The 25,802-nt window shown below is 47.9% G+C and overlaps 1 protein-coding gene across 2 annotated transcripts in view; it reads right to left on the bottom strand.

The window, feature by feature from the left end:
• Positions 1–25,802, bottom strand: part of LOC119461594 (HIV Tat-specific factor 1 homolog) — a 68,392-nt gene that overhangs the window by 21,968 nt on the left and 20,622 nt on the right. The window contains exons 4-5 of one of the 2 annotated variants that reach the window (XM_037722946.2): positions 11,488–11,663; positions 7,348–7,444 (exon numbers count right to left, since the gene is read on the bottom strand). In XM_037722946.2, the coding sequence (XP_037578874.1) occupies positions 7,348–7,444; positions 11,488–11,663 (273 nt within the window). The remainder of the gene's footprint in view (positions 1–7,347; positions 7,445–11,487; positions 11,664–25,802) is intronic. The other variant, XM_049655112.1, reaches the window with a different exon arrangement.

Below are 25,802 nucleotides of genomic sequence, written 5' to 3'. Positions count from 1 at the left end.
CCGCGGGATCTCTAGCGGGTGCGGCCACTCGAACCGTGACCGCGCGATTATGCGCGAAATTTCTACCCAATAAAGCAGCCTAACACATGTACTATGCTGTCTATTTGATAGGGGCCCGGGAATAATAACTTTTGTCATCGAATGAAATGCAGCCAAAGAAAAATCTATTGAATAATGACTATGCGATTCGAAAACCGAATTGAACAATACATTATGTGATTCGTTCAAAGTAATGAATAGTCGCACACTCCTACTAGTATTTCATTTCCAGAGAACTTATCACCACAGTACACCTGCAACTTACAAATTTATAGCTGCTGTCCCGTGACAGAGTTCTATGACTACCAGGCCAGTAGCCAGGGGGGGGGGGGGGGGATCGAGGAGCCCTAGGGGCCCGGGCCCTCCCGAAATTTCCATCTTTACCGAAAATAATTACTGGAAATAATGTGCTTTCCTCAAATAGGGAAGGCCTTCAGCAAGTCCCCCCCAACTTTCCCGAAAGAAATTGCTGGCTACCAGTCAGATTACTACAGTATATTTGGGGAAACAACCAAACAAGAGGACATCAGCAACTGGCAGATAGCAAGCATTGCAACAAACCCATATAATAAAAAACTTTTATGTACGCACAAAACGTATTCATCGTGCAGTGGCCAACCACTAATTGCCACCATCATCAGCACTGACGATTTTAGAAGGTTTGACCTAGCTATTGTTGAATGTATCAGTGGGGGAGAAAGCCACCACGCGCAGCAACAACAATGGTGCGAGGCACAGGCTCGTGAAAAGAAGGGCGGAGGGGGACTTTTCCTCAACTTGGCGGATCACCTGTCGCCGCGTCGCAAGAGGCCATCCAGGTTATGCTGCGGCGGTGAAGAGCAGATTTTTTTTTTTTCGCTTTTTCCAAACATGACTGAGTGGCGTCGCCTGGTGGGAGAATCTGAACTACACGCAAGATGGCGACAGTGATACCTCCACCTTAACAAATAGGGGGGTGCTTAGATTCGCCTGCAAACTTTTCACGAAAATAGAGGGGGGGGGGGTGCTTAAAATCAGGGGGTGCTTAGAATCGCGAAAATCCGGTAGTTTTTCCAGGACCCCGTTAAGCACATATACAGTGTAGACCGCTTATAACGTAAGTCACCGGAGTCGCAAATATCCGCACTAAAAGCGGTACCGCACTATAACCAAAGCAACAATTTTAAAGGCCCGCACATATGCAAAACATGTGCACCGAGCCACCACGCGCATGCAACAGTCAAGGAATGCGGCTAGAACGTTTGCATTCAATTTACAGTCGAATCTCGTTAATTCGAACCAAATCACTCGGCGGCGCCTCCAACCGGCATTGCCCCAGCACCGCCATAGAGTAAAAGCTTAGGAGAGACCCCTCAATTTCGCACGCGAACAAAAAAAAAAAAAAAAGAAATTTAAAAAAAAATGCGCCGGAAATTTCACCCTCTTTCAAATGGCAAGGTCGCCGATTCTACGTTGCGCCGGAACATGCGTGTACGTGCCGACATCTCAGCCACGCTACCGTAGCCACGGGTAGAAAATGACAGGGAACCCTTCTTTCTCCTTTATGCTTCCTCTACTTTCTAGTCACGTGTTGACCTTGCACACTGCGGCTAAGGCGTAGAGGGAAGCAGCGGCACTGTCCCAGGCCAGCCAACGAAACTGCCCACGCCGGCAAACGCCCGCTTCCCTATAACGGTAGAAAACGAAACTTCGGGGAGCTGGCGCCGGGCCGGCTGGAGCGGCGGTTGCGCACGGTGACAGTCGAAAGTGAGGGAGCTACGAGGGAGGGCGAGGGGAGCCACCGAAGCGGCGGAGTTGCCGAGGTGAAATCCGCTTACCTGCCGCCCTCCTCCCTCACATTCCACGGTATCCGCGTGCGCCATTCGCCGTGCTGTGCCGGCATCGCCCGCTCCCTGAAGTTTCGTTTACTGCCGTTATCGTGAAGCGAGCGTTGGCCAGCGTTGGCAGTTTCGTGGCCCTCGTGATTTCACGACTCGCACTCAAGATTCTGGTTTCAGCCTCACTGGCTGTTCGTTCGCACCACGTGCCCTTCTCCTCCACTTCGTCTCTTTCTTCCTCGAGCACTCCTTGGGGCGCCCGTTTGAGGGGACCGATCGCCGTCTCCGCTGACTTCCGTACTCCCAGGCAGCCGCACTGTAACCGTTATTTCGTTTCCCACAACTTTGCTATAAGTGACACGTGTATATATGGAGTGCAATGGGAAAATTAACGGGAGTCTGAAAAGACCACACTATATCCAGTCCTGCACTATAAGCGGTTACGTTATAAGTGGTCTATACTGTAATGTGTTTGAGTTTAAATTCACAACCCCTGCTTCTATTCGGCACAAAATCAACGTAAAAGCGGCAATTGTCATCATCTAACAACCGATTAGCACTTGCAGCGGCAGGGGTCTCAGAACTTCCTGTGCAGTATGGCCCGTTCGGCCGTGGCGCAAGGCCTGTGTCATTGTCTGAGTAGACATGTTTTTCACTGCTGCACGCACATCCTGATTATTTTTTCACCAGTGACCTCAACAGATTGTCCGACGTTCGCGATGTAGCCGCAGGTTTGATGCCATACTGCAGGTCGCAGAAGAATCGGTCTTCATCTTCGACAGCTTGTGCCATGTTTCTGTTTCTGACAGAAACATGGCAGAAGCTACGAAGGCAGAACTACTGCTCGCCGCAACTGTTGCGGACGAAACTGCCGCCGCTATCGACATGATCATACATGGTGAGTGCGCAGTTCTGAAGGCACGCAGCCAACATGCGCACTGAGTCAAAACAAGAACTACAGTATAGACCGCTTATAGCATAAGTCCCCGGAGTCGCAAATATCCGCACTATAACTAAAACAACCGTGTTCAAGGGCTGCAGATGTTCAAAACATGTAGACCAAGCAGCCGCGCGTATTCGAGAATCAAAGCGTGTGAATGAAAGTTTTGCATCTGTTAAAATTTATGAGCACTGAAAGCTTAATGTCCAAGTACTCGCCGTCTTCGCACAAAACACACAAGGTAATCACAATTTTTAAAACGACAGCAACTGAAATTTCAGACGCAGTACAGTGTCTCATCGATGTCTCATCGGCGTATGCACAGTGTCAAAAACATGGTGACCGCAGACCTAGTCGCCGCCATTCTTGTGTTACCTGTGCCTTCACTTTTGTTATCAAGGTCGTTCTCCACTTTCCATGTGCCGTACAGCCACTGCAACGCGTTTTGTTGAGTCAGCCCCAAACCACACTTTTGCTCGCCGATGGGGTGCGCTGGTAAGGCCTAGCCAGCACGGGTGTCGGGTGGCATGCCATCGCAGGAAGCTTGCCCTTGATGTGTTCATACGCGTAGACGATTACATAGAGATCAAACATAGATTACATGCGATCACGCGCACGGGCTAAACTGACAGCAGCGTGTGCGAAGTGGAGTTTTGTTTCTCGGGCAATCAGCCACGGCAACTACGAATGCCTACCAAGTTTGTATGTGCGCTCACTGGTAGGAACAGCAGACCTCACAGGTACACATAAAGCCTAATAGCCCCAAACTAAACTTGCAGAAATATACTTAAACTGACAGCAGTCAAGGGCGCACACACACAGCGCCGCCGGCGCGGAGATAGAACATGTTCTATTTCACGCGGCTGCCGCTAGACCAGAATGTACTGCGCGCTGTAGGGGCAGTGGGCAGAAAGCAAAATGGCGGCTTGCGGCGCTTGTAGTGAAAGCGCGGCTGTGGCTTTCTCAATGTGCGTGGACGATGACAACGCAAGTGAGGATGTATGCACATGTTTCGCTGCCGCTTTTGACGTAGCCGACGCACTAGCACTAGCACTGCGATCTTCTCTGGCTGTCAGGACAAGTTAACGCCATGCCGTCAAGGCAGTCAAACAGCACACGGAGCGAGACCTGTGTGTAAGGTATTTTTTGTGTTTGCGTATGTAAAAAATCATGATGTGCTTTCTTTTCGAACTTATATTTATATTTTATGCATAACTGACCCCTAGGCAACTATGTATGTTGGTTGTCTAAAATAAAGTGTCTTCTCTTGTCAAAAAAAAAAAAGCGCGCAACTCGGACGGCGCAGGCACATTCTGTCAGAAAGTGAGAATGCGCATGCGCCATGGATCGCACGGCCGTGAGGTTGCGCTCCCACACAAAGAGATGGCGCTAGCCTCGCGCGGCGTGCGCGCCAAGCTGTAGAGGAGGCAAATTTCTTCCACAGGCTGGCGTGGCTGGTGGGGCTGGCATAGCGTATCCGACTTCGCCTGTCGCGGCTAGCGCGCCGAGAACGCTGGACTATATCTTGGCCTTAAGCCACGCCACCCTCCGAAACATGAATGGACCGCGCCAAAACAATGTTAGCATCCACCGAAACGAAGCGATGGAGTTCGCATCGCTGTAGTCATCACTCAAAATCGTACTGGAATGACAACAACGCCGGAAGGCTTCGTGCCTATTTGTGCCTTTAAAGCTTGCGTTTACCGCCGCACATAGCACCACGTTGGCCGCGCACCTTCATGACTGCGTAGTCACCATCCATGATCGTCTCGATAGCGGCCGCGATTCCTTCCGCAGCGGTTGTGGCAAACAGTAGTTTCATTTTGACTTGGTACGCACGTCGGCCGCGTGCCTTCATAACTCGGTAGTCGCCATGCATGATCACGTTGATAACGACAGCGGTTTCGTCCGCAGTTGCAGCAAACGGTAGCTTCGGTTTGACTCTGCGTGCGTCGGCCGCGCGCCTTCAGAACCGCAAGGTCGCCGTGCATGATCGCGTTGACAGCGGCCGCGGTTGCGGCAAACAAAAGTTTCGTTTTTACTCAGTGCAAAGCTGTCGAGAATGAAGAGAGAGAGATTGTGGTTGTGAAGAGGAAGAGGCGCACCGTCTACATTGCGATGGGCGGCGACCCGGCGACATAGGCGAAAAAATAAACTGGATGTGCGCACGCTAGTGAAAAGCGCGTCTCAGATGAAGACGCGTGCCGCGGCCGCGATGTGAAGGAAGTCGCGAAATAACGAGAATTGCAGCTTCTGCATTGTGTTTATGCAAAATAGAAACAGAATTTGCCGATTCATACTGCAAATAAGAGCGTGTTGACATAGAAAGCATTTGTTTATTGTTTTCTTGATACCCTTGATAATTCGACATTCGGACATTTTTTCGCTCCCGTGAAATTCGAATTAACGAGCTTTACTGTATTAAGATGTGATGGTGTAATTGGTTATTTGAACTATTAAAGAATGAGAAATATACATGATCCGGTGGTTTTCATTTATTTAGTGACTACAGGGACCATAGCCTTATGGTCGCTACGGTACACCGCCATAGGGTGTACGGCAAAGGTTGGCACGGTCTTCATAAACATGTCACCAACGCGGGCAAAACGCCGCCGCTGTCGACAACAGCTGTGCGCATTGTTTGTGTGATCCCACACAACCACTGTCAAAACGCTGGCTACGTGACGGAACGGCTAAATGCTGTTGTCGACACTGTTAGGGGAGAGGCGGGCGAGAGCCCCCAGAGAGTCGGCGGCACGGCGTCGTTAACGTTCTGGTAGTTGCCAAGCCGCAAGCGTTTTCTTGAGGGAGCCAGCTGTGACTCTCGATGCAATTTTATTATCTTTTCCCGATCCTTGAGCATTGTTGCCATTGTTGACGGGGGAATATCATGCTCCCTGCACAGGTGGACTTGCTTTCTTCCAGCATTCAGCTGCGTCAAAATGTCCACTTTTTCTTTAGGCAAAAACTGGCGTCGCTTCTTTTTAACGCGGGGGCCAGGACAACTCATTGTCAGCAAAGCGAACGCACAACACAATCACAGCACCGATAACTTTGCAGCTCCTGCCGATCGCCATCAACGTGGTGACGCTAAGCCTACGACGTAGTAGGGGAGTCCGAACATGACCATACGCGATGCTTACACTGATGCCGATGCTGCTGGGGCTTTATTCGTTGAAACGGGTTCCCCAGCGCATGGCTGCTGCAGCTGTGGATGATGATGATAGGTGTAAGCCTCAGGTGATTCGGTACTGAAACTTCAACGAAACTTCGTAATAATGAAGCATCTTGGTGATTACGGGATTAAATTACGTACGTTATTCTCAAATATTCAGTAATCTGAAATTCGTAGTACTGAAACTTTTTTACATTGAAAATATAGGCATTTTGGTGGGGATTAAAAAAAATTCGTATATCTGATAATTAATTAATGTGGTGTTCGTAGTAACGAGATTTTACTGCACATACTAATTTTGCGTCAACAAAGTTCCGCCACAGCGAAATTTTTTGCAGGTCCCGTGAATTTCATTGTAACGGGACTCAACTGTGCAAACAGTTATGTTACAAGTGGTCTAAGCTGTATAATGCTTGCCAAAACCATGTTTGTTAGCGACGTGGTCATGAATGGTGATCATGCAGTTATGAATGCACATGGCCAACATGCGCACTTAGTCAAAACGAATTTACTGTTAGCCGCAACCACTGCGGATGAAACCGTGATCATTAACGACGCAATCAGGGATGGCAACTACACAGTTCAGAAGGCACGTGCGGCCAACACGGTGTCATGTGCAGTGGTAAACACATAAATACACAGACACGAAGCGTTCGGTGTTCCTGTCGTTCCCATATGGTTTCCGCTGATGACTACGCCAATGCGGACTTTGTCACTTCAATTCAGTTGGCCACTCGTGCCACTTTTGCTTCACATACTTGCAGCACTCTGCGCTCGCCGTGCTCCGAGGGTTGTCTGACAAAACTGCTGCGTGGTCAACTATGCCCAAATTAACGAGTTTGATGCCATTAAATAACGCATACACCTGCTGAGACCAAAGGACAAGTCTGAACTATTATATTTTCCCAATCAAAAAGGGTCGAATTAACAAGGTTTTACAGTACTATCATCAAGCAATTTCGAGTGGCGCTAACTTCACCCTCGGTGTTTGCGCCCACGAGGGTAGTAATTAAGCTATGAGAGTGTCGGACAATGACTGTTGCGAAGAAACCCACGAATATTCAGCTATAGCAGCACGGTCAACTTCTGTTGTGTTACCAGGGTTTTAAATTCGCTGTTTGCATTAACTGTACTTTCACCTATCCGTAGCGATCGCATGACAATGGTTGAAATAGAAACTGACGAGGTTACAGGCCTCCTGTAAAATAAAGTCACTTATTGTCTGGTAAATCGGACATTACAGACTAGCGACTATTCGGACTTTCCAACGATTCCCGTCGAGTCCGAATTATCAGTTAGCAACTGTAAATGCTAAAGCACTTCAAAGCAGCAAAACTGTGATGCAAACATGCAAGGAGTGCACACGGAGAACTTGCCTCAAACTCCTGCGGGCCAAACATGTTTTTGAGGACAACGGTGGACTCGTGCTTGTCTCGCATGCCCCGCAACTTCTCCGGCCGCCAATCAAACAGCCTGCGTACACAAATAAACAAGCGCGAAATCGCATAACCTTCACAACAGACCAATTTGAAAATCGCACTACCAATGACTTAGAACAAGCTTGCAACTACAGCAGAATCTGGATGATACAAATTTTTCAGGACGACACGAAAATTCTTATCGCCCAAAAACATTTCTAAAAATCTTCAAATTAAGGGGGCACATGGCAATGAAATGGCCGACTTGCTCAAAACTTCCAACTTTTTTTTTTCCCCCGCAATCCTAAGACCTTTTTATTCATGGTGAAATATTTGGAAGAAATGCACAGCATAATTTTAGGAAATGAATTTTTTATAGTGTGTTGTCTTCGAAATCTGGAAGAACATTGTGATTTGTGAGGTGCCATCGCACTGCTGATCATGCAAGTGTTGCTTTCCGCTGGTTCAGCGCCGCCATCTTGGTATCGCCGTAAACACGAGAGCACCGTGCACGAGAGACTGGTGATTCAGATAGCCGTAGGGCTGTATTTCTCCAGACAGAAATAAAAGCAACAAAAGCAAATGTGAACATGGAAAACTCGCATCCCAATTCGTTACTGCGTGTGGCGCTAAGGGAGTGCTCCTATAGGCTGATGCGAATTTGAATCACTGGCAAGCTTATTTCACACACATTTAGGCAGTAGCGAGCTGCACACTTAACATTATCCAAGGCTGACATTTCAAGATCAGCCTGGTCATCTTGAGTTTCTTTCAATGCTGTGTCCTACCAGCTGCCTGATGATAAGGACCTGATGTCCACAAGATAAGGGAATCTGTTTACTTTTCTTTGCGGCGGCGAAGCTATTTCGTATCGCGCGATTTGACGGCTGCAAAGGCACACAAGTTCCGAATTGTCATCTGGCATTGAAGATGACGGAAGGCATGGAATAGAGAGATAAGGCTACCCATCGAAGTGATCTGAAGTGAAGGCGTGAAAACGATGACGGACGAAGAGAGAACACACACACAGTGCGTGTGTGCGCTCTCTCTTCGTCCGTCGTCGTTTTCGCACCTTCACTTCAGATCATGATTAACCAACACGCCCAACTATCCATCCTAACATCGAAGTGAATACCACCGATCTTGGAGACGCTGCAAGACTGGCTCACGTGTGATTGCTGGCTTGTGATAAAGTTGCAAGGTGTTTGAAAACTGCCGAACCTAATACTGCACAAAGCCAAAAATTTTTTTTTCAATCAGGATACAATGGCCTTTTGCATGCAAATGAAACCTTCTGCTGTCAATGGGTGGTCCGAGATGGTGCCCATCAGCTAAGAATAGCAAACTAAGTCTCGATAGTGTGTGCCTTAAACAGAGTTGTTTGGGCAGCACTAAGTGCTTGCCATCCTGACTACATTTTAAAAGCGTCGAAGTGTGGCCAAACCAAGAGCAATCACCTCTTGTTTCAGGTGTTGCTGCAATGCAGCATCGCATGGCGGTGTGATTGTGAAGGCCCCAGTGAATGTCATTAGTTAAAACAGATTTGAGTTTACCGGCATAATTGTTTGAAGTTACAAATCTGCGTTGAATTCTGTTTTCGATTTGAAGTAATTTTGTATTAAAAGTTCAAACTTGATTTCTTTCGAACATTTGGCTGTGGCGAATTATACAAGGGTACATTACGATTCCCAAATCAAATCGGTTTTAACATGCTTGCAAATCTAAGGTGCACCCAATTATCATGGCCAGAAGGGAAGAAAATGCTAGACTAAATTGTAATACCCTCAGAATTTTCTCGCCCAGAAAACAGAACAAAATGCAGCACTTTCAATTCTGAGATGGAGCCTTCTACTTATACGTCAGAACTCATTCTTCTTACTTGCACGAGTCACACACAAGTGTAGCACATTTGTGCGCATGAATTAGCTGTGCTGGCATCAGCTGGGTCAAGTCCTTCATACATGTTTGTGCATTGTCGACGCCTTCTAGCAGAACCATGAAAAATATCTGATGCACACAGATTACTAACTTCTAAGCAAAGCCAGCATCACTTTGTAGCTATTTTATTTATCATCTAGGAATACACGGTAGTACAATCGACTTCCGTTAATTCCACCCTGACGGGACTGACAAAAATGATCTAATTATCTCGCGGGTTGAATTAAAAAGATACATAAAAAATGTCAAAACGCACCACCGATTTATCTGGGAGTATATGTGAAATGCAGATACACTTTCTATGTCTAAAGCAGAAAACTAACATAGAAATTACATTAATGCTCCTGAACAAAGTATAAATCTAAAGCGCACCTAGTTTTTGAGCAAGAAAAATATGTGCTGCACCACAGCATCCGGTTCCTGAAAGTCAGCTTCGCCGCAGTACACTTGTGTTATGCGGTGAAACATACGAACGCCAGGCAGGCAGTTTTGATTTGGTACCCGATTGCACAGCGCAGGCAATTTCCAGCCCAATTTTCTTGAAAAAGAAGAAAGATCCACGCGTTAGAATCGCATAAATACCGCAAGCAGACACTGCGAGCTATGGTTATTGGTTGAAAGTCTTCCCTAATGCAGGCCAAAAATAGCCAATTTCAATGGGAGATGACGTGTATTTAATGCATTCACTGAAGCCTAAGCTCCACCGAGAGAGACAGTGCCAGTAAAGGTGGTCGCTATTGAGGTCACCATAGGGGTCAGGGGCTTGCATGCTGACTCTTCAAGTTTGAATTATACGACGAAGACCGATTTTAGGATCGAAATAACGAAAGTTTTGACCCAAAGATATGCATGGGTGCTGGCCGGGATCGAATTAAACGAAAAATCGAATTAACAGTGTCGAATTAACGGAAGTCTTATGCATAGACTTTTGCAACCTGAAGTCCCTGGGCATCACCGTAATGCCTTCTGGACTCTAGTAAAATTGTGTTGCTCCCACATTGCTCCTGCTGAAAAAACACTGCAGAAGCAGGAGCATTTGCGCTTTGCACCGTGTCTTTTCCACTGAAAATCGCATAAAAAAGATTTTGCGCTTACTGCTACTCTGTTCTTGCTCAAATTTCGCAGAAAGGTCACACTTTATGTTGCCGACCGTTCAGTGTATAGCACTTGGCACATTTATTTGGCTAGTGTTGGGGGGAAACAATGCAATGGTCTTCGTTTACGAGGAAGCTAGCTCTTGCCAAGGCGGTGTTGGCGTGAACTTGTGTTGCCACCTATTGGCAGCTGCAAAGAGCAGTTGTTATGCATGTTACTGTGTGTTACAGCGTGTGCCAGAGGAACAGGCAACACATGGCTGTTAGGAAAGCTGTCATTGCGTCCTAAAACATCCCACTCCGTTGTTTTCAGAACACTACAGCCTGTGTAATTATTTTTTCCGTGCTTTACTTGTAGCAAACGAAATACAAAAAGCACCACACGATTACGCACCTGCGTGCTGTGACACCAGTGTCCCTAAAAGTGGTTTGAAAGAACACCAGTCACTGCCCGACTCGACCACTGCGTGGTCGTGCTGTGAACATTTATATCCTGATCAGAAAAAAAAAAAAACACCGACAGCTAGTCATTTACATGCGGTCGTTGTATAACACAATGAGTGGAGTGACCGCCCAGTCCTCTCCAATTACAATTATCTCGTGCCAGCAAACTCTATCCAAACTTCACAATCTCATCACACTACCTAGTCCTCTGTTGCACTCACTCGTGTTTTATTTTATTTGGCAACTCCCATTCCATTGGACTAACAGCTCATCAATTATCTGTTCCAGGCATCACATGACCTGCCTAACTTCAGTTCCTTCCTCTCTACCATTCAAGTCTCATTATAACAAAGAAACACCTGACACGAAGATACCTTTGTTGTATGCAATACGTGCACCTGTTATAAGCATTCATTTGTAACATGCTTACATTGGCAAGAACATTTAAGCTTTACCTCAATGTATCCAACAATTCGTTATATTTGTGTTCGTTAAATTGAGTTTGGCTGTAATCTTAACTAAATATCACTTAAACCTGTTTGCTCTTCCAGAGACACTGCGTGATCCCTGGTAATGAATAGTGAAAGGAAACGAATAAAGAACAGAGAGGGGGTGTGCTCACTTTTCAATCTTCTTCTTGAGTCGCTCCTTGTCTTTGGAGGCCTGCTTCTTCTTCTTAGGCTTCTTCGTCGGGTCGTAGGCACCCTTGAGCTGGAAGCGAGCCCGCTCCACACGGATCTCTTTGTCCCGCAGGCGGTACCCATCCAGGATGCGAAGTGCCAGCTCCACCGACTCCACCTAGTGGCAGTGACATTCAACCCAAGGGACTAAGTCAGGTCCAGCAAGAGAAATTGCGCTGTTGTCTCGAAAACTTGTAGGGCAGCCGTACACACAGTTGCACCAGGTCAGCGCCTTCAAATATACCACCTATGAAGCTGCACAATATCCCTTTTCGGACATTTGGCCTCCCACTGATCCCTGAATTGCTTATAACTTAAGAAACATGGTGCCTTGCAAATAGTCTTGCAGTGGAAAAGACTGGAACGCAAGTAAGGAAACAACGGCCAATCGAGACCCAGCACTTGTGCTCCTCTAAACCAGGAGTGAACCCAGTGTGCGCTGGTTCTCACCGGTGGGTTTTGCAATGTCTGCTATTCCTAATTGTTGCTGGGCTAGTTCATATTAGTTTGTTCATATTTCTTTCGGTGGAAAAGACACAAAAAGAAGTAAGGAAATGACCTGAAAGGTTGTTTGTTGTTTAAGAAAGGTTAATTGGTGGCCACTCAATATGGTGCTCAGGAATCAACCAGTATAACACAGACAATGACCAGGACAAAGAACAGAGCAAATGACGAATGAGTCACTACAGACACACCAAAATGACAGCAAGACGACAGCAAGACGACACCACATATTGTATGCTTTCGCATACTTCTCGCACAACCGTACCAGGGGGAGCCCCAATACTGTTTTTTTAACAGCAAGGCCTACGAGAAAGCATACACACAATGTATGCAGCCAAGCACCTAGCGAAAGTTTAAAGCCCTTTAACTTTTTAGATATCGGGTGTTCTTCCAAAGTGCAACAAATTCAATTTGTCTATGCAACAGAAGTTGTTAAACTATCCAGCACTCGCTCACAATACAAGCTAAAGTACCTTCAAATAGGCTCGCGACACTCGAGTGGACAAAGTCAAAATGGAGGAAGGGGGAAAGGCTGACAGCAACCCTGTCACCACCAGGGCTATGCAACAAAGTTCCACAAGTTTGTGTAGTCCTACTAAGTAGCAGTTGCAGTTTGCCTGCAGTACAGGTTCATGAACACAGAATGGTTTCCATAATTTACAGATGCTTTATGTGGCTGCACAGTGAAATCTGCCGCAGGCAGCACTGCTTTCGCTGCAGTAGCAGTTCTGATTCCAGTTCTCGGTGTTTCTAATGCAGTCGAACCCGCTTATTGACTCTTTTCAAGGAGCAGTTTGCTCTACAGGAACGAGATGGTGCTTTTGGCAGCGCATTGCACGTTGCCTCAGCAAAAGCACACGAATAAGGAACCATTACCGCTTCAGCCCCGCTTTACTGTGCGATCAGCTGTTAGAAATCTAATTGGCTGATCGCTAACGCAATGTGCTCCATTCGTGCTTAAAAATCTAGAATGGTAGAGGGAATATGTCGGCAGAAGCTGGCTGCAAACATAAGGACTGGCATATTAATAAATGGAATGAATCTGTGTGACCAAGTTCATGGACCACTACTACATAAGGACCGCCTGCATTGCTGGCCCTTCGCAATGCACGACTTTCCTCGAGGATAAAAGAATTCACTCATCCGCCAGCATTGTATCGCTAAGGTCCAAGGAAAGGAGATGGGAGAGGGGCATGTGAAGTTGGCGAATCACTGCGACAAAGGCAAGGCGTGCGGAGTGCATGGCACAAAGGTGTGTGTGGCAAAATGGCTTGCGTTTTTACAGCGTAAGCGGTTATGGACTCATTACAATAGCTCTTTCGGTTGCCGATGGTGTCCGCTGCCGCAGCCAGTGTCCGTAGTAGCTAACGCTGCGAATGAGAAGAAAAATACCCAGTTCCCGCTGGGATCGAACCCGGGCCCGCCGCGCGGGAAACAGTTACTCTATCACTGAGACACACCAGCGCTTGCTATTTTGCAGTGGAAAAATGCCCTATAAGCGCGTCCTAGCACGCGTGGAGGCAGCGCCGCGTAGTGTCGACACGTGCAAACTTTGCAATTCAGTACCATATAATTACACCAGGTAGAACGCCACATAGCAGATGCACTGGTAGCGGTACGAGATAGAGAAGGTTTGAGGAAGAAAAAGTAGTTTAAGGAGATGTATACAAGAATACTAGAAAAAATAGATGAAATCAAGCTGGCTAGGTGACTATGTCAAGGCCGCGTTTCAAAGGGGATGCCAATAAATCATCATCTTTATCATTGTATCGTGCCACTTGTCTTGTGATGTGAGATGCCAACCACGTAGCGTCTACACATGCGTCCTTTGCATTGCAGTTGCATATTATTACACCAGGTGGCACGCCATGTAGCAGCTGCATAGGTAGCGGTACAAGGTAGATAGAGAAATATTGAGGAAGAAGATTATGTAGATGTATAAATATTGTCACGTGGTAGTGACAGCCAACAACACAGTAACAAAACTGTGAATGACGAAACTAACTCTTTATTGGGCGAACCTGTGCCCAGAAAAACAGGCTACACTCAAATCACAACGATAGCAGTGAACAGAGTCGGTTGGTCACCGAAATCTAACCAGCAGGTCAAGTGCGTCGGCTTTTATACATGAGTCATAAACGTTTTCAGGGTAATCGCTGGGGCCCGAGTGTATTTCAGGAAGTACCATGCAATTTGTGTCACGCATACACGCAATCTGATTCCACAAGGTTCGGTGACAACAGACAGCGGAAAGAACCATCGATAACATTCGAGAAACTTCCAATACATGCAGGCGCGTCCTGCTGAGTGAAAACATTTGTTAGATGGTGAAATGTGGTTACCAGAGAAAGAAAAACAAGTAGTACATGTGTCAATAGCGATGTAATGAAAAACATGTATGGCTTACCTAACAATTCAAGCAGGCTAGGTGAATGTCTGTCGCCGTTCTATTTCAAAGGGGATGCCATTAAATCATAATCATTAGCATCATATCCTGCCATTTGACACGCAATGACGTGTGCCACGGCATAGCGTCGATACATACAAACTTTACATTGCAGTTATATTCCGCCAGGTGTCCCGACTTGTTCTTCTTTCTGGGGTTCTACGGGCCAAACCCAGTTCTGATTATGAGGCACGCCATAGTGGAGGGCTCCGGATTAATTCTGACCACCTGGGGTTCTTTAATGTGCACTACAATGCAAGCACACGGGCGTTCTTCCATTTCACCTCCATCGAAATGCGGCCGCGACGGCCGGGATTCAATCCCGCGATCTCATGCTCAGCCGACATGTAGCAATTGCATATAGCAGTTGCATGCTGCAAGTAGCTGGACCTGGTTAACTCAAGCAGGCTAGGTGGCTGTTGCCACCCCGTTTCGTAGGGGATGACAATAAACCATCATCATCACCAACATCATTAACAGCAACGTACCATGCCACGGGTTAAGGGATGTGACATGTGCGCCACGTAGTCTGGATACCCATGTTTACTCTTCGGTACATGCCATGGCGCCTCCTCGCAAGGATACAAATTGCTGCTGAAGAAGCGAATCGTAGAGCTACGTGTACGGCTGCAACCAGGCAACATCGGACTCAGCGGACCGCTGTGCAGAGAGCAGCATAAACCGCAGCTCGCCATCAAAGTCGGATGGACAGTTCAGATCGTTCTTGTGAACACGACGCTAAAGGACTTTGCCGCGATGACCCTGAAGTGCGTGGTGCCGAAAGTAGAGCTCCTGCTTACGCCGTGAGTGTGCTGCATGTGCCGCGCAGGCCTGTGACTTCTTGAGGCATCAGCATCAGCATTCTTACGGTACTTGATGCCCGTTTCAGGGGTCACCTATGTTTGTATCTATGTATCCATGTACATATGTGCCACCCTTTGACGAACCTCTTGTCACACCGACATGGGTCACTGTAGATAAGGGACTGGGTAGGTACCACCATTCAGTGAAGCTCTTGGAGCACTGGGTATGTGCCACTCGGTCTGTGCTGGTATTCAATGAACCACTTGGATACCTACTTGGCTCACTAGGTACGTGCCAGTAGGTGTGTGCCACTCTTCAATGAAAGTCTTTGACGCCAACCTGGGTAACTAGGTATGTGCTGCTTTACAATGACAAAAAGGGTCCTTTAAATTTCTCCGACGATGGATGGAATTAAACCCATGTCACAAGGGTTCCTCAAATGCACTGGGTATCTGCCGCTTTTCACTGAACGCCTTTCACGCCAACACTTCGGCGAGCTGCGCCGTGAATGCACTGGATATACAGTGCAGTCCACTTATAACGATATCAAGAACGAAAAATTCGATCGTTACAACCAATCATCGCTATATCTGGACTGCCGTAAAAAAAAAAAACGAATTTTTTTTTGTAGTCCCCAAACCAAATTTGCAACTCGTGATAAAAAATCGACGGTGTAGAAAGTAGGCTGTGAAAAACAAAATGTTTATTTATACCTATAAATGGCGTCTTCAATCGTTAGGCGTGCTGAAATAGAAATCTGCGCTTGCTTTCGCAGAAGTTTCGGATTCACAGCAGCCATGTGCATCACGTACAGATACTGCGTGAACATTGGCGGCTATAATTTAGCGTGCATGGAATCAATGAGCGACTCGATCGACGACATTGCACTTCGATTGAACATCGAGGTCGGTGTAAATGGCGGGCCATTGTCAATCTCGTCGTCACTGCCGCTGCTGTCGTCGCCCCTGTCGCACAACGCTGCTGTCTGTCGGGACAACAATCGCCCTGGCGGAGATTTCTTCGCAGAATGAGGCAGCACTACCTGCACTTAGAAACTCTTCCATCGAAGCGCCACCTATTTCATCATCAGTAGCGACGTGCTCCCAGAGTTCGGTAATGTCAGCGGCTTCCACCGTGTTAGTTTCACCCATGAGAGTTTCGTCCTGGCGCACAAAGCCCGCTTTTTCCGTTGATCGGCATGGCCACTGCTTCTAGGCTTCATTATTGCGCCACACTCCCGGTATTCTTAATCGTCGATATCATCGACTGCGCGAGCTCGTACTACTTCGAGTCTTGCAAAATTTGCAGCTTCATCTCGAGAGACACAGCTTTGCGCTTTGTCGGCGCACCTCCCACTCCTTCCGCAACGAATTTCCCCGCTCGCTGAGAGAGAGAGATTGTAAAGGCAGCATAGGCCGCGCAGGCACCACTATAGCGCCTCTTCCTCTTCACAACCACAATCTCTCTCTCTCACCGCTCGCTTTCTCCCCCCCCCCTCCTCTTCTCTGGATGCCCGCACAACCACCGGCAACATGGATGCGTAGAGGGGATTTATGGATGCGAAGCGGGTGGTGCCATCTTGTGCACGCTGCGCCAACTTGCAATGCTCTCTGTGGCTCTCGCGCGGGTGGGATGCGCGGTAATGGCGGCCGATACAAACTCGCGTAGGCAAACTTTCGCCCCGCCTCGATTAAGGGCAACTTAAGAATGCAAATTTCACGATTATTCTGCATGAAAAACGCTGCCCTGAAGCAAAATTTCAATCGTTATATCCAATACGTGGTGAATAATATATAGTTATAAAGTCGAACCCATTTATAATGATACCGGTTTTAACAATATATCGTTTATAACAATGAGAAGCTGCTGCACCATCAACTTTTGTATATTTTCTATGGTGAAATTACCTGCTTACTACAATGGCCCAACGCCGCATTATCGGTTATAACGATGAAGTCTGGCTACTGGGTGTCCATGCTGAAAGGGAATGCAATGCGTACTCCTTGAAAAGAAACGAAAAAAAAAAAGAGTAAATTCGAGCCGTTGCACGCCGTCGCGCGCTGTTTCCCATCCTTCTCCACATCGCCAGCCTCGCGAGCCTCTCTCCCGTCGCCCTTCCACTCCTCCGAAACACGAATCGACGCGCCAACTGCACTGATAGCACTGGGCTGGCGGAGCACCGCAAATGTGTGGCGCAATAGAACCAAAACGGCGTTAGCGTCCGCCGAAACGAAGCGACAGAGTTCGTATCGCCATAGGCTTTAGTGAAAATCGTACTGGGATGACAGCAACGCCGGAACGCCAACGCTTTAGCGAGCTGCACCATGAATGCGGTGGGTTTGTGCCACTCTTCAATGAACCTCTTGCCAACTGAGCGAACAATTCTCGGCGTTCGCAGGCACCAGTGCGCCACGCTTCTCGTCTCGAAGGCGACACGCAAACTTCTCAGCTGCACAGCAAGATGGCGAAGCGTGTCCCCAAAGAAGCAGATATCTCAGATATAAGCTCGAATATCTTGACGGGGCTGGAAGTTAACCAAAGATCGGTAGGCCTGTTGGCTTAGGGAGTCCACGGTAAAACAGTCGGAGAAGTCAGATAAGCACAGAGCAAAATTAGTTTTGAAGAAAGATTCGGGAACACGGATCAAAATAAATGGGCGGCTGAAGTGCACAAGTACCTGTACCTGGAAAGCGTCGACAGAGAATGGAGGAAAAGGTCAAGAAAGTTGGCAAACAAGCTCAGGGCCGTTGAAAGTGTAGACAGACAACCAGCAGTCATCAAAAATAAAGTTGGAGAAGCAGAGACCGTAGTTTCGAAGCCGTCCAAGTGGAAGGCCAATGTGTCCATTAACCCTCTCTTTTCGGCGAACAGCCGCATCACATCTAGAGCTCGCGCTGCTTCTCCAACGGGCGGACACAGCACGTCTTCCAGCTCGGCGTTGTCATCGTCCTCGCCGTCGCTTGCGCTGCATAATTTGGTACTAAGCGAGTTTACAATGTCACTGTCGGACAAATCTTCACAATTTCCTAGGTAAACTTGTCTGTGGCGCGAAATGCATTTTGTGAAAAGGGGACAGAAGAGAAGAGACAGTGAAGCGCCAAACTACCAACTGTTTAATGACAGCGCCAGAGCATACAGAAACAAACTTCCGCGCGTGCGCAGAGAGCCAAGGTATGACATGGAACTACATGGTCATGATAACATTTTATCAAGAAAGCACATTTCTGCAGAATACAATGTGATGGATGTGTCACTAACACAATCAGACCCTTTCTTTTTAATAAAGTAAGCTTCCAACAACTCCCTCGAAGTTTTGTCGCTACTTTTGCCCAGAATCGACACTTGCTTAAAGCGTGGCTCACAATGGCAGGCCTTACAGTGCGCAGGAAGATGCGCATTGTCACACTTACCAATACTATTAGCATGCTCCCTCAGTCTGTCATTAATGCAACGTCCCGTTTGTCCAATGTAGGACCTACCGCAGTCTAGGGGTATCTCATAGACCACCCCTTCAATACAGCTTCTGACAGGGTTGGTGCGCTGCTTCTGGCAGCCCCGCGGCCCATCGCGTGTGATACGAGGGCATAATTGAGCCAACTTGTTGGGAGCTGAAAAAACAACGGGAATGCCATATCTGGTAGCTACCTCCTTGAGGTTATGGCTCAAACGGTGAACATATGGGACTACCTCTGGCTTAACACGCTCCCTTTCCTTCGAGTGCGCCTTCACATTGGCAGTGGAGGCTTTCAACTGCAGTACGACTCGGCACACTCTAAGACTGTGAAGCGTGGAATCGCCTTACTTTGCCTAGAATCGGCTCTGCGCAAGTCATGTGTACATCAGATGCAGGCGAGTTTTCGCAATCAGCTTGAGAGACTGTTAAGGGCTGGCTACCCTCAGTCTGTCTTAAATTCTGTGATTGAGTCCCTGCTGCAAAAGTTGAAAGCCTCCACTGCCAATGTGAAGGCGCACTCGAAGGAAAGGGAGCCTGTTAAGCCAGAGGTAGTCCCATATGTTCACCGTTTGAGCCATAACCTCAAGAAGGTAGCTACCAGATATGGCACTCCCGTTGTTTTTTCAGCTCCCAACAAGTTGGCTCAATTATGCCCTCGTATCACACGCGATGGGCCGCGGGGCTGCCAGAAGCAGCACACCAACCCTGTCAGAAGCTGTATTGAAGGGGTGGTCTATGAGATACCCCTAGACTGCGGTAGGTCCTACATTGGACAAATGGGACGTTGCATTAATGACAGACTGAGGGAGCATGCCAATAGTATTGGTAAGTGTGACAATGCGCATCTTCCTGCGCATTGTAAGGCCTGTCATTGTGAGCCACGCTTTAAGCAAGTGTCGATTCTGGGCAAAAGTAGCGACAAAACTTCGAGGGAGTTGTTGGAAGCTTACTTTATTAAAAAGAAAGGGTCTGATTGTGTTAGTGACACATCCATCACATTGTATTCTGCAGAAATGTGCTTTCTTGATAAAATGTTATCATGACCATGTAGTTCCATGTCATACCTTGGCTCTCTGCGCACGCGCAGAAGTTAACTTTGTTTCTGTATGCTCTGGCGCTGTCATTAAACAGTTGGTAGTTTGGCGCTTCACTGTCTCTTCTCTTCTGTCCCCTTTTCACAAAATGCATTTCGCGCCACAGACAAGTTCACCTAGGAAATATCAGCACCAACTTGCCCAAGAAGAAGTTCTTTTGAAATCTTCACAAGTTTCGATGTCATTATCGACGTCGCAAAACGCCGAAAACGGCACTCTGTCGCTGCCACCTTGTCGCTCCAAAACTTCTGCAAGCAGCGCCTGGCAGTCGCTGTCGTCAGCCGCTTCTTCATCCGCATCCACTTTGCTTGGATTGATTTCTTGGACGGACACTGCAGGCACGACGAACTGTGCACGCGCGGAACACTTCTTCACAGTTGCGTCTTTTACTTGCTGCCAGGAATACGCCAGCAAATGTATCGTGCCCAGCATGTCGATGCTGTAAGTTTTCCCACTTTCCATTGCAAGAAGCATCCTGCGCAGCATGTTTTTTCGGTACAAGTGTTTAACAGACCGAATTATTCCTTGGTCCAAGGGCTGTGAAAGTGCGGTTGTGTTTGCTGCCAGGAACTCCAGCTTCACGGCAGAAAGGTTCTCAAGTTCCACGTGAGCCGATGCATTATGTATGACCATAAAAATTTTTCTTCCGCGAGCGGTAAAGCGACGGTCCACTAGGCGCACGTACTCTTCAAACAGCTTCGAGGTCATCCAGGCTTTGGTGTTGTTACGATAGAACACGCCTGACGGAAGTCGGCCACCCTTAAAGCATCTCGGCTTCGCGGCCTTGCCGATAACGAGGAGCGGCAGCGTTTCAGTCCCTGCCATGTTGGCTGCAAATGCGACCGATAGTCTGTTCTTCACTTGTTTCCCGCCTGTGCAGGTTTCCCCTTTAAAAGCTAGCGTTTGGTTCGGCAACATCTTAAAAAAGTGCCGATTCATCCATGTTAAATATATCTTCTGGAGAATAGTCTCGCAATATATGTTGTAGCTTGCCGCTGGCCCAGTCCTCTGCGCCGCTTTTGTCTGCCGCTGCACCTTCACCGGAAACAACCTTTGTTGTTAAGTTGTACCGCGTCTTGAACCTAGCGAGCCAGCCGCTGCTGCAAACAAAACTGTCGTGACCCATCTGTGTGGCGAAGCACAGCGCCTTTTCGGTAAGAATGGGTCCGGTCACAGGCAAATTTTTTGCCCTTGCATTTTTTAGCCAACGCACCAAAGCCTCCTCGACGTCTGGGTAACTCGAGCCCCTTAAACGGCAACGCTTGAGGTTGGACGGTGCACCATTAAGCACTGTCTCTCGCACTGCCCAAATGCCACAAACAGTACTCAGTGGCAGGCCTTTCTCCCGTGCCAACACGGCTTTCTTTGCTCCACGTTGAATGTCATTGATTATATCCAGCTTTTCTTTGATGCTCATCACGCGATGCTTCACTTGCCTGTTCGACATTGTGCGGTCCTGTCACAATCACACCGCGTCCGCAGATCACTGTCGCGAAGTTTGGGTAGTCCTGTCACGATCACGCCGCGTCCTCAAGTAGTCGCGAAGTTCAGCACACGTGCGGTACGGCTGGCGAACAAAACAACTGCGCACATGTGCGTACAGTCCACGGCTGCTCCGACTGCTCTCGCCGGCAACGGCGTCACGCGAGATCTCACGAGAGCACTCGCAGACAACGGGATCTCGCTAGGTCGCTCCGCTGTGGCCTCCAAGACCACTACTCCAAGACTGCGCGCGGCGCGGCTCGGAGGCTAGGCATCACAATGGCCACGGAGATCCGTGCGTACGCATGCAATGCGTAGCTCATGCTTAGCGCGCTGCGTGCAGAATCGGTTGGCCGAAGGAGCGCAAGACTGCAACGGAGTATGATGGGTATTCGATGAGTGAATACTACACATTAACCGACAGGTACCCGATGTACCGCTACGGCTTAAGCGGGTACCAAACACATTAAATTAAAGGGTAGCCGAGTCGGGGCATTCGTCTCAACTACATTTAATAAGAAACTACGGCTTAAGCGGGTACGATTTAACGAGGTTTCACTGTAAAGCCGAATGTTGAATCGAATATCAAATATTAGAAAAACTTAACACAAGCTTTTATGCTTCTAAATTTTGTGCAGAAAACACAGTGCTGCACACGCTCAGGAGGCTAACCACCTGCTCTCCTGAAGTCTCTGTTTGCCAATTACATGTGCCCTCTTGGTACAGTGCTTGTAAAAAAAAGTTGCAGTGGCTTAGCTCGGCTACGCCAGGATATACGTAGCGTTAGCAAAGGTTCAGCTGATTATTCTTAGCTTTCCTGGTTGTCTAGATTGTCAAGGATTAGCTTGTTTGTCATGCTTACTGCTGCTCCAATGACACACACGCGGTATACGTATTATGTGGCACATGTATTCATTCCTCCTACGCTCAACCGCTAATTGCCAGGCAACTACTTCGGGATCCGATGAGTCAAGCTTCTCCATTCTTCTGCGCTGTTGAGCAGCATTTGCGCTCTCCTTCCATGGCTATACCACACTGGCAAACTGCCAGTCAGAAGCGCAGCGGCTCCAGCGCAGTGTCAGACGGCAACTGCACAGCTGAGCGCGCGCCGGCGCCAGTGCGTCTACCACGGCTACGACGTCACTCCTCTGGAATGCGCAGACCGGCGGCGGCGGAGTGCGCGAGAGGTGCCGGCTCCGGTGGCTCCGGTGCGCAAGCCGTGTGACATCACTGATCCTTGCGCATGCGCAGCACAGCTCTTGATGTGCCGCGCGAAACGGGCTTGGCTAGGCCAGTGTAGCTAACGCTACAAAATCCAATTTATCCTTGCGACAAAAAAAAGCACCCCATAACTTCTGCTACACCTGTCAGAACCTTGCCGGGCTATCGCACAGTATTTCCCAAAGATGGCGGCCGTGAGATGCAATGGTAATCCCATGCACTCACTTTCGTTGGTGAGGCGGTTTGTCGGCTTTCTGAGAGTTGTGTGAACGCTGTGAATAGATTTGCATTGATTCAGTAACTGACGGTAACTTTAGTCGACGATACCCGATGCAGATGCGCAAGTTAGGCCTAATGACCAAAGCAGTGCGGCCGTGATGAAAATTCACTGCTGCCCAATGTGGTAACAGGCCCCAAGCCATCGCAGAATGCTTGCCACTAATATGTTTATACGGGTGGCTCATCATGTGATCGGTCCCGAGGTTCAAGCATGCGGGTTAGCTTGATGGTTGTTGAAGTGGCGTAAAGTTTGGCGCCACATATCCAACACAATCTGCATGCCTATTGGCGGCTAGTCATCCCTATCTTCGTACTTTACAAAAGACACACTGCTTTTGTTGCCGTTCACAGTTTCTGTGTCCCATTATGATTTCGATCGGTCCTGTCGACCCAGACGAACTTTGTACCAACAGAGGCGGCGCCGGCCGACGTGGAGCCTGTCTGCAAATTTCGGAGGTCGGGTGCTGTGTGTGCGATCCCCGCATCGAACCAACGTTGGGGAGCACCCACAGTGACAAAGTCCGCTACCGCGTCAGCCGGGGTGGATTGTCCTCGGTGCCCTCGGCACTCCTTTTGCACCGAAAACGAAGTGAAACGCTCACTTGGGTGGCATCGAGCACAAGGGCTCAGCGGCGCACGCCGCATGTGGTACTGCGCCGGTCTCTACACTGAATTTATAGAACATTCGAAAAACCGAATACGTAGTAGTAGATATTCGATTAGTGAATTGAATTATTCGAACGTTTGGTATTCAATTTGAAATCGAATAGTATTCGAGTATTCGCACACCACTAGAAAAAAGATTAGGGAAATGTACAATCGCATGACACGCGGCACAAGAGACTGGTGGCTGGAGCGGCAAAATCATGACACTTTCTGACGGCCACCCCTGCTTTAGAAAATGGAATTTGCCGCTCCGGCCACCAGTCACTTGCGGTAATCGTTTTCTCCTGGGACTTTACATAAAAACGCTAGAAAGAAAAGCATGTATGGCATACCTAATAAACTCAAGCAGGCTAAGTGACTATTGTCACCGCCCCGTTTCAAAGGGTATGCCAATAAATCATCACCGTCATCGAAGCGTGAGAGAGGAGCCCAGTTGCTGCACGGTGCATTTTTCAGTGTTTGCACGCACCGGCGCACCATGCATTTCGGTGGCCACATGCAGACTTTGCAGTGACGGCGCTAGATGTCGGCGAGTGTTCTTAGGGAAGTGCGAATGAGGAATCCCGCTGCAGTTAAATAACTTGTTCCAACAATGGCAATACGGTGTGTCGCTATATTGATTCAATGCTAACGCATTACTGTCGACAGTCATCGTGAAATGCGTTCTGCCGCAATTTTTTATGAAGACAACGACAAAAGTTTCCTGCTACTTTATTCCATGATGTCGCGCCTATGTAATAATCTCACGAGACACAACAGCGCTAGAGGGTCTATCTCTCGCGTCGCTGTTGCTTTAATATCATGTGCATGTGGTTGTCTTTATTGCGAGCTTCGCGAGACAGCAACACAAGCGCAGCACTACGTGGCACAAAAACTACCAAAACATGAGAACATGGGCGGCACGAGGTTGAGCTAAAAACAACCTTTTGACCATCTGCTGTGCCATTGTCAAGGGTGACATCAATTAGCTCTTTTTTCTAAGAATCAGATAGAACCTCAAGAATCCTGGTCTAACAATAAAGCTTATTTCTCTCTCTATAATCTTTTTATTTTCAGTGGTTGAGTACTATAGACCGAATTATAACGAGGAGTTGCCTCATCATCAGGCTTGTACTAGAATGGCCCCGTATAGTCTCATACCCAGTCATACATTTACCTAAATGTCTCGCTTAGTAGAGCTCTGTTCTCAATAATATTGACACCTTAGATGTTTTTGACTATTAATCTATTCCTTCATCTTGGCTATATAGATCTGAATGCGACATGCGACAACCTGCGAGGAAACTTGGTGGTACTGGTAGAAGGAAGTGAATGCTTGACCAATTTTTTCACCTGACACAGGCAGTCGAGTACTGAGGAAAGCTGCTGTGCTGGGCGCCTATTGCTCTCGATCACGCATGCCTCAAGCCTATTTTTGTTCACATGGGACCTAGCGAATGTAAAATGTATCATACGAATGCAATTTTCCAATGAACCGAAGGGTGGTGCCGAAAGATTGTGTTTTCTGGAAACGTATTAATCGAAAAAAGAGAAGTATAGCTGTATTGGGTCAATTTTTGTACTCTGCTTAAAGGAGTAGCGATATGACATTTTTTTGTCCCCCTTGCTTTTTTAAGTAGCTGTCGACTCCATAGTTACGGTACGAAGTCTCAATTTCTAGAGAGAATCACACATGAATAATTACAGCACCTTTTCTACGGCCTACCCAAAATGTTCGTCAAGTGCAATGTGGCTTTGGACGTGAAAAAGGTTACTTCTGAGGTCACCAAATGTGGAGGTGGCAAGGTGTGGTGGTTCAAGGCAATACAGTAGAACCCCGTTGATACGTTTTTCAAGGGAGCACGAAAAAAAAATCTAACAGCCGGGAAAACATAACTGTGCGGAAGGCTACAAATCGCCACAGCTATGTCAGAAACAGCTCTGAATGGCTGCCAGTACAGTTATTAGACGTCTCAGCGCTCGTGCTGTGACCGAGGACGGTGCTTGCATACATGTATAATTAACGGACATGTACAATGTTTCGGGACAGTGGCCCTTTCAACTCTCTCGACCGCAATACTTTGCTTATGCTTCACTGCAAAACACAACTCCACTGCAGCGAAGCTGCCTTGAGAGAACCAGCTCCAAAATAAATGTAACGCTGCACTCGATGGATCTGGCCCAGTGTACGTAGTTCGCAGTTCGCAGTAGGCTTCAACTGATGCACACTTCGCTTCGGGTACTTCAGCAACTGCTCTGTGCACACGTGCAGTGCCTGGGTTGTGCAACTTCGGTCACTTGCTGCAAACTTTGGTCGTTTACTGGAAC

This window comes from Dermacentor silvarum, chromosome 8 (genome assembly GCF_013339745.2).
Source record: "Dermacentor silvarum isolate Dsil-2018 chromosome 8, BIME_Dsil_1.4, whole genome shotgun sequence".
Taxonomy (NCBI): domain Eukaryota; kingdom Metazoa; phylum Arthropoda; class Arachnida; order Ixodida; family Ixodidae; genus Dermacentor; species Dermacentor silvarum.
Note: the sequence above shows the minus strand (reverse complement) of the source record. Positions and strands in the feature narration are given on the sequence as shown.